This window comes from Vulpes vulpes, chromosome 13 (genome assembly GCF_048418805.1).
Source record: "Vulpes vulpes isolate BD-2025 chromosome 13, VulVul3, whole genome shotgun sequence".
Classification (NCBI taxonomy): domain Eukaryota; kingdom Metazoa; phylum Chordata; class Mammalia; order Carnivora; family Canidae; genus Vulpes; species Vulpes vulpes.
The window spans coordinates 7,853,312-7,865,636 of NC_132792.1; the positions used below are offsets into that span (position 1 = coordinate 7,853,312).

The 12,325-nt window shown below is 35.2% G+C and overlaps 1 protein-coding gene across 8 annotated transcripts in view; it reads right to left on the reverse strand.

Moving 5' to 3' along the window:
- PHF20L1 (PHD finger protein 20 like 1) overlaps window positions 1-12,325 on the reverse strand; it is a 78,112-nt gene that overhangs the window by 48,528 nt on the left and 17,259 nt on the right. For 3 of the 8 annotated variants that reach the window (XM_072733896.1, XM_072733897.1, XM_072733899.1), the window contains exons 3-8: window positions 9,985-10,156; window positions 9,762-9,846; window positions 6,071-6,159; window positions 5,723-5,812; window positions 1,168-1,381; window positions 468-596 (exon numbers count right to left, since the gene is read on the reverse strand). In XM_072733896.1, coding sequence (XP_072589997.1) covers window positions 468-596; window positions 1,168-1,381; window positions 5,723-5,812; window positions 6,071-6,159; window positions 9,762-9,846; window positions 9,985-10,156 — 779 coding nt within the window. The remainder of the gene's footprint in view (window positions 1-467; window positions 597-1,167; window positions 1,382-5,722; window positions 5,813-6,070; window positions 6,160-9,761; window positions 9,847-9,984; window positions 10,157-12,325) is intronic. The other 5 variants (XM_072733902.1, XM_072733901.1, XM_072733900.1 and 2 more) reach the window with 5 other exon arrangements.

The following is a 12,325-nucleotide window of genomic DNA, read 5'->3' on the forward strand; positions in this document are numbered from 1 at the left end:
CCCACAACCCTGATATCAAGAATTGCATACTCCATGGACTAGGCCAGCCAGGCACCCCTAGTTGCTACCATCTTTAATGAGACTGGGCAAGAGTCAGAATGTTTGTATAATAATATTTAGAACCTCAGAGATTATGTCACCACAAGTTGACAAAAGCAAATAATTCAATGTTTACAGAAACTACTCCTACCACCAAGGTGATGTTAAAACTATGGAATTTTATCACATTTGATCCTATCAATCCTCACAACATCCCTGTGAGGTAGGTAGAAAACATGATAGTTTTCACATTTCACAAGAGAAAAAGCTGACATTGTTGGAGGATGCTGACCTTAAAGAATCATAAAGTAACTTTCTTGTTAACCAGCTTGTTACACTAAAACACAAGATACATTTTATTTTATTAAAAACAGACTACTCTAACCAAACCCTCCAGCCCCACCACCAAAAGAATCATTGTAGTTTACCAGTAATCTTGTTAAGTCGAGCTCTCTTTGCCTGAAATGAGTTGCCTTGATTATTTTTCCTCTTGTTTGATAATGTGCTCTCTGGCTGTGGAAAGACCATCTTTGGAACGTTCTCTACATGAAGTCCTACTTTTAATAGAATACATATATGAGAGTTTATCTAGAATCCAAAGTTAAAACACATTTTTTTTTTTTAAATAGCAAAATAGTAAAACTGCTTTGCATTTAATTTTTTTAACCTAGTGCTTGACATAAAACTTTAAAAAACACAAATTTCTCCAGACTGGTATATTAGAAATGAAAAACTACTAAGCAGTTATTTCTTTAGGAAAGAAAAGCAGAAAGAAAATGACTCACTGCTTTTTCCATATTATATATTAAAATACATGCAGAAGCACTTAAAAAGTTAAAGAAAAAAAACACAAAACAAACAAAAAACCCAAAGTTTACTAAACACGAATTTAAAAGTCAAAATCTGAACTCCTTTCTATTCATGAATACTGAAGTCACCCATTATCCAGTACCCATATTAGACCGGTAATCTTCAGCCGTGTTAAGATGCTACAGAAGTTAACCATTCATGCTAGGGAAGAGCCCAATCATTCAACCATACCCTCAAATAGGTAGCTAAGGGGTCTGGCTTACTCTCTAAGTGAGTTTACCCTGCCACAAGGAATGAACATAAGAACATATTTTGTACCAAATGTTTCACTAGATGTGGGCAGATCTTCCTTCTTCTCAACTTCTGCAGAAGCTATAGAAGTTGAAGTCTCTTCCTTCTTTGAAGGTACTTTAAACCATTTCCTCTCATCTTTCTCTTTCTCTTTATTGCTGTTGGCGCTGGTGCGAGGCTTGTTCCCTGTTTTATTCTTGGCTGCAGCTGCAGCAGCTGCTTTGACTAAAGCTATCCAATCCTCCAAAGGAAAAACACAAAACGTGAAGTATTAAAAATTAATCAAAATTTAATTACACTAATGAATAAAAACATCTCACATTTTCAAAGCTACTCTCGCACGCAGACAAATATAAAAGTTGAATTAATTCTATTTACAAGATAAATCATCCACATGGTAATTATCAAATTTAATGATCTAATGGGTTAGTTGGATTGTATAACCTTACATAAAATTGGAAAATATTTAGTAACAAATATTCCTTTGATCTACTTTCACTGAAATAAAATCTAAAATAATAGAGGAAACCCTTTAAACAAATACAGAACACTTCATGACGTTGTCTTAGTACTTGAAATTCAAATGGCAAATTGCATTTCTTTTCTGAATACAACCAACCTTAAAAGAAGTTAGAGAAAAGTGCTTTTGTTGCAATCCTATAAAGATTAAAAGAAATGTACTCCCACTGAACAAATTACTATTCCTCGTTAGGAAGAATGTACCACTCACAGTATGGTCAACTTCATAAAATTCAAGATATGATTTTATTAATTTTTAAAGCTTTGAAAGTTTGGACACCAATTTATCACAACAGCTTAATACTACTAGCGAAAGAAAAAGAGCCACTTGATTTGACCAAGGTGAAGTACATGTTGACAGGCTCCAGATTAATTAATTTCCCTCCCTCTTCAACTTCCGGGGATTTGCGCTGATTGCCACTCTTCTGAGATGTGAATATTTACCCTTCTTGTGTTCACATTTTCAGTTTGTTGCTAAATAATTTTTTCTATTACCATTTTATTTCTAATTAAAAACACTTATTATAAAAAATATGAAAAGATGTAAAAAAAAGTGGCGCTAACATTTAAATTTTCACAATCAACATGATTTTTTTAAAAAAAGTGTTTGTAACACCTCTACAGTTAATCTTCCGCTGAGGCCACTAAGCTTCAGAGAGACCAACTCAAATTCAACCAAAATGGGTAACACATTAAATTCTTAATCCACGTAACTAAAGAATACTTGACAACATCAAATGCAGTTACTTTACAGGTTACATTAATGACTGCTCAGTCTTGAAAATATATGTGAATAAGCCATTAAAAATAAGCCAACAAACAAAATCTATGTCTCTTTCTCTTCCCTATGATTGAAATGAACTAAAACTATCATGTGACTGCACCTCACACATTCATTCACCAATTTTCTATTGAATATCTTGCTATGTGTGCCAAGAAGCATGCTAAGAATTCATGAGACATTTTATAAAAGATGCTGCCTGAAAGGACCCAAAATGTATAGGCCCTGGAGTGATCACATCTTTGCTCCTGCCTGGAAGATGACCAGCATCTAGCTTTCTCAGTATTTAAACTGTGTCCCCCATATATGTCTAATCAGAAAGTGAACTAAGACATAGTCGTGAAATACAGATTTATGTCTCTAGTTTGTAAAAAGAAAAACAAAAACAAAACAAACCAGATAAACCAAGTTTATCCAATCCCAGGTTTACTTAGAGCCAGGTTTTTTGGTACTACCTATAAGGAACTGAAAAGTAAATAAAATTAACTATTAGACAGTGTGATAGGATAGACAGTGGAGGAATAAACAAAATGCCACGGAAGAAAACAAAACAAAAGATTAACCTTAAGAGAAATGCTAATGGACGGCTTCAAGGAGCGTGACAGATGAGGTGAGCCCTGCAGCAGGAATCTTCGAGGCAAAGGGCAGAAGGAAAGGAGTCAAGAAAGGAGTTAACTGACAGCAGAAGCAAGAGGAAGTCCACGGGACAAAGCCATGGCAGTCAGTGTACGTGAACGGACAGAAGATGCAGGAGCATCTGAGTAAGCCAGAGGCATATGGCTAAGATGAGCTTTGAGACTGACATTAAGTATTAGAGAAAAAGCAGCACCACAGATGAAACAGAGAGTAATGAACAAAGCAGACCGAGAAACTAAAGTACAGCCCGACTAGCAAAGTGCCAAATTCAGCAGAGGTCATACCTGTACATGGTCTTATGAAGAGCAGAGTGCTTAATTCTGTGTTCCACATTGTGGGGAAATTTTTAAGTTGTTAGAGAAATGCTGAAAAATGCCAGGGGTAAATTCCATCCCTGGCTCTTTTCTCTCTCCAATGAACAGAAAACTGGGAGAGATTCATGTTGTAGTTCTTAAAACTGCAATTAGATATTTCTTTAAAGTTCCTTATCATAGGACTTGTTAATCATGGAACCACTGCAGTTGTGTCATTAAAAAATTCTCCCATTATTTTGCCCTTCTATTTTTAAACAGGTAAGATTCACTATTAAAAATAGCTGGTGTGATCCTTCCATGAATTAGAGCTAAATGATGTGCTTCAAAGCTCCTGTAGACAACAGAGCAGTACACAATAAAGAACATGTTGGAAATCAGATTGACTTTAGAGTCATTCTATGCATTATGGTTATGTGAAATTTTAAGCCAGTCATTCAATTCTCTAAATTCTGAATTCCTCAACTGTGAAATAGAACTATCAGTCACAGCCATGTCAAAGGTTCTGCTAGGAGAACCCAATTAAATAATGTATGCAAAAAAAGTTTTATAAATAGTAAAGGACCTTAAGAGCAAATCTTTAACACTGGTGAGTTTTACATGAGCACACTTGCAAAAAGAAAAAATAGGATAGAAAAAGCCACGGAAAGTTTAGAGAAGAATATATTTCCATACTGCATCTATTTATCCTTTGCTAATTTAGTAAAAGAAATTTACCGTATATCTTTACAAAGGAATTCTCAAAGTACTCGAAATTTTTAAGATACATGCAAAGTTGGATTCTCTTAGCACTGCCCACGCAACACCTGACTTAGTATATTTCCTACATGAAAACAAGTCAAAAACTTTTGGGGAAAAAAAAAAAACACATAAAATGAAACCATTTTATAAAAAAAAACAATTCTACAGATATTTTAGTGTGCTTGTAATTAAAAGTTATGAAGAAAAATATAAATTAAAAGAAATAGTGTCACTCAGGGCACCTGGGTGGCTCAGTAGTTTACGGTTCTGACTCTTGATTTCAGCTCAGGTCATGATCTCAGGGTCATGAGATTGAGCCCTGCATAGGGTTCATGCTATGTGTGAAGTCTGCTTAAGATTCTCTCTCACCGCCACCCCATCCCACCTGTGTGCACTCTTGCACCTTCTCTCATAAAAAAAAAAAAAAAAAGAAAGAAAGAAAGAAAGAAAGAAATATAGTATTACTCATATTTTCAAAGGTTTATATTTTGGCATTGATTTTAATGTTAACATACATCATAATGTAACTATTTACTCAAAGTAAACACCAAATACATCCCATAAATTAATTTTTATTACTTGTAATTTTACCACAGACCAAATTGGCTCAGTGTCTCATTTTGGAGAAAAATTGAAGTTTTAGGGTTAGTGCCATCTCACAAACAGCTGAATAGCCAGAATAACAATTATAGCCTTAAAGAAAAAAAAATTTTGAGAATTTTGTTTAATTAGACAGGTATATATTAAACTAAGTTTCCAATGTCTTAATCTATATTTCTATGCAGTAACCAAGAAATCACACCATTGAATGCTTAAAGGAACATTTTATTTATATGTACAAGCAGGAAAACACAAAGCAATTTCCTGATCAAAAGCATTTCCATTTTAAATTGCATTTCCATATTAACTGGGGAAAAATTCTGCTATCTGATCACCACAAAACTAAATTTTTGAAAACCAGGTGATTTAAAACAATCACACTTCTCAGAAGGTATCAAGAATCATTTTTTTTAACGCGGTGATCTACATTTCTAGATTACTAAATGTACACATTTGGCTGCAATTGACCAGATAACTTCAACACATTTCAGAATGATACTTTTCACTGCACAGTATAGAACAAGTATGTAGCATATTTCCATATTAGACATTTTTATAGATTACTTTCAATTCTTAAAATTAATTGTAGGTCCAGGTGCTGAAAATCCCAAATAACAGCAGAACATAAAAGAAAATATTTTAAATTTCTATTGGCACCTTTTCTTTCCAGTCTTTCAGGAAACATATTCAATCAATGAAATCATGGTTTTAACTTCATCCCAGATTCTCCTTTAAATGCTTACCGTTCATTCTTGCTTTGAGCAGTGACAAAGCATGTAATAGACTGCTTACGTCCTATGACTCAGAGAGTCCTACCTGAAGCAGCCTACAGAGTGTCAGGTAAGCGCCTTTTAAAAGAAGATTAATGACTATGATTTATAAAAGGAAAGAAGAAGATAAGAAACTCAATATAAAATTTTATATTAAAAATTAACTTTCTAAATGATAATATATACCAGGAAAAACAAAAATGAAATTAAAAAAAGGCACTTACCTCACTTCCCATAGACTGGTTACACGATCCAGCTGGGTCGATAGGACAACACCAGCTTAGTGGATGCTGGGATTTCACCTGGAACAGAAACTAGTGACCTATAACTTTAGCAGGTCTAAAGCCAAAGAAGCAAAAATCAAGTGTATAATTTATCTTACATTCTAAGCTTCTTTTTCTTGCTGCTATTTGGGGCTATCAGCACATAATCCTACAATTAGTTCACTTTAAAATATATGTATTTTTTTTTTCTTTTTCTTTCTTTCTTCTTTTTTTTTTTTTTTCTTTCTTGATTGGTCACCATTCAAGAAGACATCCCTTTGGGTAGCTAGGAATGCTGAACACTCTTACCTGCCCCTTAGCATCCTCGGGCATGGCCTTAATGTGCATTCTTTTTAAACAACGAATTACTCCATCATAAAACTGAACTGTGAATGTCCCTGAAACAGGAGCAAGTCAGAATCATTAGAAAATACAACTGAATCTTACAGTAACACTTGAAATCTAACAAGTCACACCCTGACAGAAGTAAATACACTGTGACTGCAGTAACTGCAAACACACACCCGTTAAGAACTTGATCAAGTTGGTTAAAGTTTATTTGGTTAAGGTGTACTTTCTCTTTCCCTCTAATAAAACCATTACTTCCAAACATAAGTATTATTTCTATAAGAATTATCCTTCCTTCTTTGGAAGTTTCTTTTTAGAGAGAAAGAACTGATAGAGGGACAAAAAAAAAAAAAATCACTTGCTCAAGGAAAGATTATTCCATTCACAGTATTAATGAACTAGCAAGTGAGAAAGAATCAGATCCACAGGCTTCTAAGCTAGAAAATAACTTACAGACCATGTAGATGAAATTGTTCTGCACAGATGAGAACAATGAACTGCCAGGAGGCCGAAGGCTCCATCCATAGCAGTCCACTAAGCAGCAGCACAGCTATATCCACACCCCCATATCCCCATGCCTTTCCCACTCACTCAGTTCTGCTTTTAGGGCTCAAGACCCTGTTTGCACGACAATCTCAAAGTATATTTGCTTTTTGTTACAGAGGCCATGCTATCAAGTCAACAAAACATATAAATTGTGTAGATTTTATACTTAAGAAATTTCAGTATTTTTCTATCATTTCTGGTACAAATGAGGGCTGAGAGCCGCTTTAAGTAAACAGATACATGACCTTTACAAAAGAAGTAAAAACAATAAGGTGTGATAATTTTTATGATTGGCTTTGAAGTTGGCACCAAAGCCAGACATACATGTACAAAGATTTTCCTTAATTTTGTAATTTGATCACTCGATTTCGTATTTTCTATAATTAGTGTAATTCACAATATTGCAGATATAAAGATCTAGACCCAGGTTACTGAGGGGAAAAAAATGATTAGTTGAGGAGCAAGGATATAAAGCCACTGGGAAAATTTTGAGAATATCAAACCATACATACACTTTACACTACCATCACTACTGCAACTGTCCTCTTCCTTCTTCAGTAATGGCTTTCCAGAAGAGGGCAGGCTCCACACCAACTGGGCATTCATCCCTCCTCACTAGTGATATCACACTGTTTCTGCTCTTGTGATGCCTTTCTCCTTTCCTCCCTCCAACCTACTCTTCAAGATCACCTCTTTAAATCCCACCCAGAATATGAACACTTCTCTGTTCCCTGTTTACAGATTTGTCCCTCCTCTTCAACTTCTCTAAGATATATTTCAAACATTGTTTTTGTTAGTTTTGTTTAGCTTTTACAGTGCCTCTTGAAGGCTTCCCTTCCCTTGTTTTTCTTTGGGGGCATGGTCATGGTGGGCAGACTCATCTACCATGTGGGGCATACAGAAATTAAAAAAAAAAAAAACAGCCAATGGAGATTTTTTTTAAAAAATTACAACTGCCAATATTTCACTAAGGGCCCACTTGAACTCCTCTTGCAATGGCAGAGACTGCAATAAGTGTCTTCACTCTTCCACTAATATAAGCTTAATTTTCTGTATTCTATGCCCATGGACAAACAGGAGAGGATAAAACAGAGGGGCTTTGCTTCCGAGTGCATTGCGTGTTATGTACACATGGATTTGTATATGGTATACTTCCAAGAAGCTTTAAGCATGGAAGTAAGGTCTCAAAGCTCTCCACACTTAAAGGAACTGCTCTTAATTAAGATAAAATGTCATTTAATTGTGTTTCATTTTCTTTTATTTTGACTGGATCCATTTACTACCCAACAGAATTGATTCGTTACCTCCTCCATTCCTTCCACAAACTGTAACTGACTGCTTATACACGAGGCTCTGGACTAGAAACCTGGGGAATACGTGTATGTAAGACACGGGACTATGGGCTCTCAGGAAGTGTAAGTGCACAGGGAGACAAAGGCCATATGAGACAAGGAAAAGTGACCTGCCAACCTAACAATGAAGATGCCCCTCAACTCCTCCTAGAGTAAGGTGATGAGAGGTAGTAAAATCATGTTTGTTATTTCAATTCCTTAAAACAGTAAGTCAGAATAGGCCTTTGTAAAGTTATATCATATTTCTAGCTAGACACCAAGGATTTGCTTTCCCACACCTAACACTCTTTAAAATATCTCTTTTTAAATGTTTTCCTCTTTTATCTCCTCTTACCTCCCATTTTTTCCCCACATTTGTTACTCTAAATGTCCTCAGCTTAAATCCCTTCCACAGTGCCTTCCCATCACCTCCAAATAAAATTGAAATTCTATAGCAAGATTGTAAGACATTCCACACACAGGCCCTTTTCTCTCCCCCTTTAAAGGACTCCCTCACTCCAGTCACACCAAAGTCTCACAGTTCCTAAAAGGTGGCAGGCCTCTCTTCTGTTCTTTTACAACATACCGTTTCTTCTGTCAGAAAAGCTTTTCATTCCTTATCTAGCTGACTTGTCTTTCAGGTTTAAAGCATCCCCTTACTTAGATTAAATGTCTCTTTTTGCAAAGAAGCTGCCACTCAATGTGTCTCTTCAGTAAAAAAAAAGATGAGTGGTGAAGTTTAGGAAATAATTGTTATAGAAAACTAATGTTATTATTGACTTGAAAAACATACTTACAAATATTTTATAACTTTTTAAAGTGAGATTTTAAATAAATTTTTTAAAAAATATTTAAGTATATTTCCAATACTAATTTAAATATTAACTTTCATGCCTTTCCAAATTAGTCTATAAGTTCTGGGTTTTTTTTAATACATTACCTGCCCAACAGATGTATTCATCTTCAGCCACACTAATGTACCTGATTTCTGTGTTATTTTCAACATTTCTGATCAGTTCAGTAATTTTTGCTCAATATTAATATTAGATACCATAAAGGCTATTAGGAAACTTAACTCTCAGGACGACTGGGTGGCTCAGTGGTTGAGCATCTGCCTTCAGTTCAGGGTGTGATCCTGGGGTCCTGGGATCCTGTCCGACATCAGGCTCCCCAAAGGGAGCCTGCTTCTCCCTCTGCCTACGTCTCTGCCTCTTTCTGTGTGTCTCTCATGAATAATTTTTTTTTTAAGTAAACTTAATTCTCAGAAATTAAGGAAATGGGCTAGGAAAAGATGCAATAAAGGAAATCCTCAAATTGACAAATTTCCACACTCTTTCCTCAGAAAACACTGTACTATATTTTACTTTCAAGTTGAACTGATTTGAATTTCCCTGTATCTTTAACCTTCCCTCACACGCTGGTTGAGTTGCTCATAAAGATAACTTAGCCAACAAAGTGGAAACAGAGAAGAAATAAAATGCTTATAATGTAAGCCTGTGAACCAAAAGCTGCACAGTTTTAGCCAACTCTTTCCCTCTCCTAATTTCAACATTTATTTAGGCAGTAAGTAGATCACGTATCATGTTATTCTATATAACATGTAACAAATGAAACACTCCTAAAAATTAAGAATATTAGCAGGAAATTCATTAAGTCTGAAACAAGAAATAACAACTATATGACCATATGTAACAATTACACACATTAAAATTAGAAACACAGTTAAATTTTCCCAGATCACTTTGAAGTAACCTAAGATCACTTCAAATACATACCTTCTTTGTTAATTGCTTCAATCTTGGCAGGGTAATAGCGACAATCTGTCCAGCGAGCCAGAACTTCTTCTCCAGCTTTGAAATCCTATTTTAAACAACTTTTAAGATCAATACCATGTATAATAAATAAGCATTTCCTTTATAAAGTTTTGTAATATTTAACAGAATTCCTTTTGAAATATATCATTACATAGTTAGCAAATGGAAAAAGCTTGCTACTTACAAAGAAATCTTCCTCATCTTTTAGCCCTTCTTTTCTTAACGCAGGTCTCTCCAAGGGTCGCAACCTATTGCTATCCCAGTAAATCCATTCATCATAACGATGACTCCAACGCTCAAAATGGACCAACATCTTGCCCTCCTCATAGTCGATTTTTTCAATTCGTGATGGATACCTCCAAAATAAAAAGAAGCTTCATATAAGGAGAAAATTCTTATGTTTGTTTATACAAAGTATTAAAAAGAATAATTTAACTGAAATATTGCTTACCATTAAAACCATAAAATATAGGTATTTTTAAACTACTGAACCAACGAAATTTGTCTTATTATTTTTTCATGATTTTTTATAAAGATTTTATTTATTTATTCATGATAGTGAGAGAGAGAGAGAGAGACAGAGGCAGACACACAGGCAGACGGAGAAGCAGGCTCCATGCAGGAAACTTGATGTGGGACTCGATCCTGGGACTCCAGCATCACACCCTGGGCCAAAGGCAAGCACTAAACCGCTGAGCCACCCAGGGATCCCCAAATGATTGATCTTAATACCCAGTAAAATACTTCAATACACTCCCAGTGGAAATATAAATTACTTGCACTGTTTTGGTAAGTAAATTGAGAACAGGTTTCATGAGCCCTAAACATATTCCTATTTTTTAACTCAATCGCTATAATTCTGGAACTATATATACAAAATATTTATAATAACAAAGAAAATAGAAACCATCTAAAAATATAATTAGAAAAACTGAAGACTGTCTAGCTATACAAACAATGGTATATCCACTGAATGATATAGTCTTTAAATGTGGTATTTACAAAAAATTTACATAGGAAAATGTAAAAAAGTAGCAGCACTATGCTCAGAATTATAAGTATGTAAGACAAATTTGTCTAGCAAAACATACCAACATGTACATGTGTCTCTTTATGGCACAAAACCACTTTTTTTTCCTATTTCTCCATACTTTCCAATATTTTATAATGTGTATCAATGATAGGAGGAAAAGCTCGGTTAAACTTTAAATTCTAAAATATAAAAATAACAAATATTGTTCTGTCTTTATGTGTGATGCTTCTATGATAAATTCTAAAAAGAAATTAGAAATTAGTTAACTTGGAACTTTCAACATGGAAAATTGCCTCATTTCTAATGTACTGTATTAAATGTTCACAGATGACTCAAAAATTTTTAGAAAGTATCATTAAATAACCGTTAACACTCAACAGCAGCACACGGTAGATGATTCAGCCATAAAAGTTTCGTATTTTTCCTAGTTTTTGATAAATCTGGAATTTTTCTTCTCCCTATAGAAAACTGGCTTTCACTATAAAGCACAATAGACCTTACATAACTTTGAAATTTAGGAACTATTACATGCTTTATATATCATTCATGCTATTCAAGACTTCTTAACCATTTCAAGGGCCCTGAATCTTTCTCTGGTGTAGCTTCTTTCCCCACTTTGGTATGATACTGAACTACTTGGGATGTCCTCAAAAATACTGAGCTCTGTCAAACATTTGTGCATTGTACACTCTGTTCTTTCCACCTAATCCCAAACTGTCTCCCTCCCTTCCTTCTCTATTCCTCATTCCAGGCTTGGCTTAATGTGTAATCCCATGTGCAAAGACATTCCCACTCCCTGCCCTGGCTGCTCTGACTGCACCCACCTGCACAACCACCATCTCAGTGCAGGTTCCTAAACTGTGTGCCGTGAGGTATTTATAGCCCTTGCTACTTTAATACTCATGACCTACAAAAAGGTCTGGTGGTTAAATAGCTTGGGAAAATACTGGATAAAAAGTTATATTGTTTTCTTTGTTGGAGATAAAACATTTACTATTACCACAATAAAAGAAATAGGTAACCCTTTTATCACAAACCTTTTAACAATTCTTGTGATAGCAGATATCTGAGGGACATGATTTTAGATGCTACCCTTTGGCCTGTGAGCTTCAAGGATTAAGAGTCATGTCCATTCTCGTATCCCCCAAGCGTCTAGCCCAATGGCCGACATGCACTGGCCACTCAGGGAATGCTCAGAACGAACAAGAAGTTTTGTTAAAGACAGTCTGCACATTTCTTCAGAACTAAGAAGGCTGCTGTTGACCTTATAACCTTAAGTTAGAACTTACTCTTGGTCTTCTTTGGGGAATAGGTGTGAAGAAACACTTCGTTAAAGAAAAGCATAAAGGGACTTAACATACTCCCCAAGGTGAACAAGGCAGACCCCACCCACCAAGAATCAATACTATAACGCTTGTCTTTTGCAATGATGCTCTGACAGTATGTTTCTGCTCCTCTGGTTTTTAAAACATAAGAACTGCCACTAGCACTG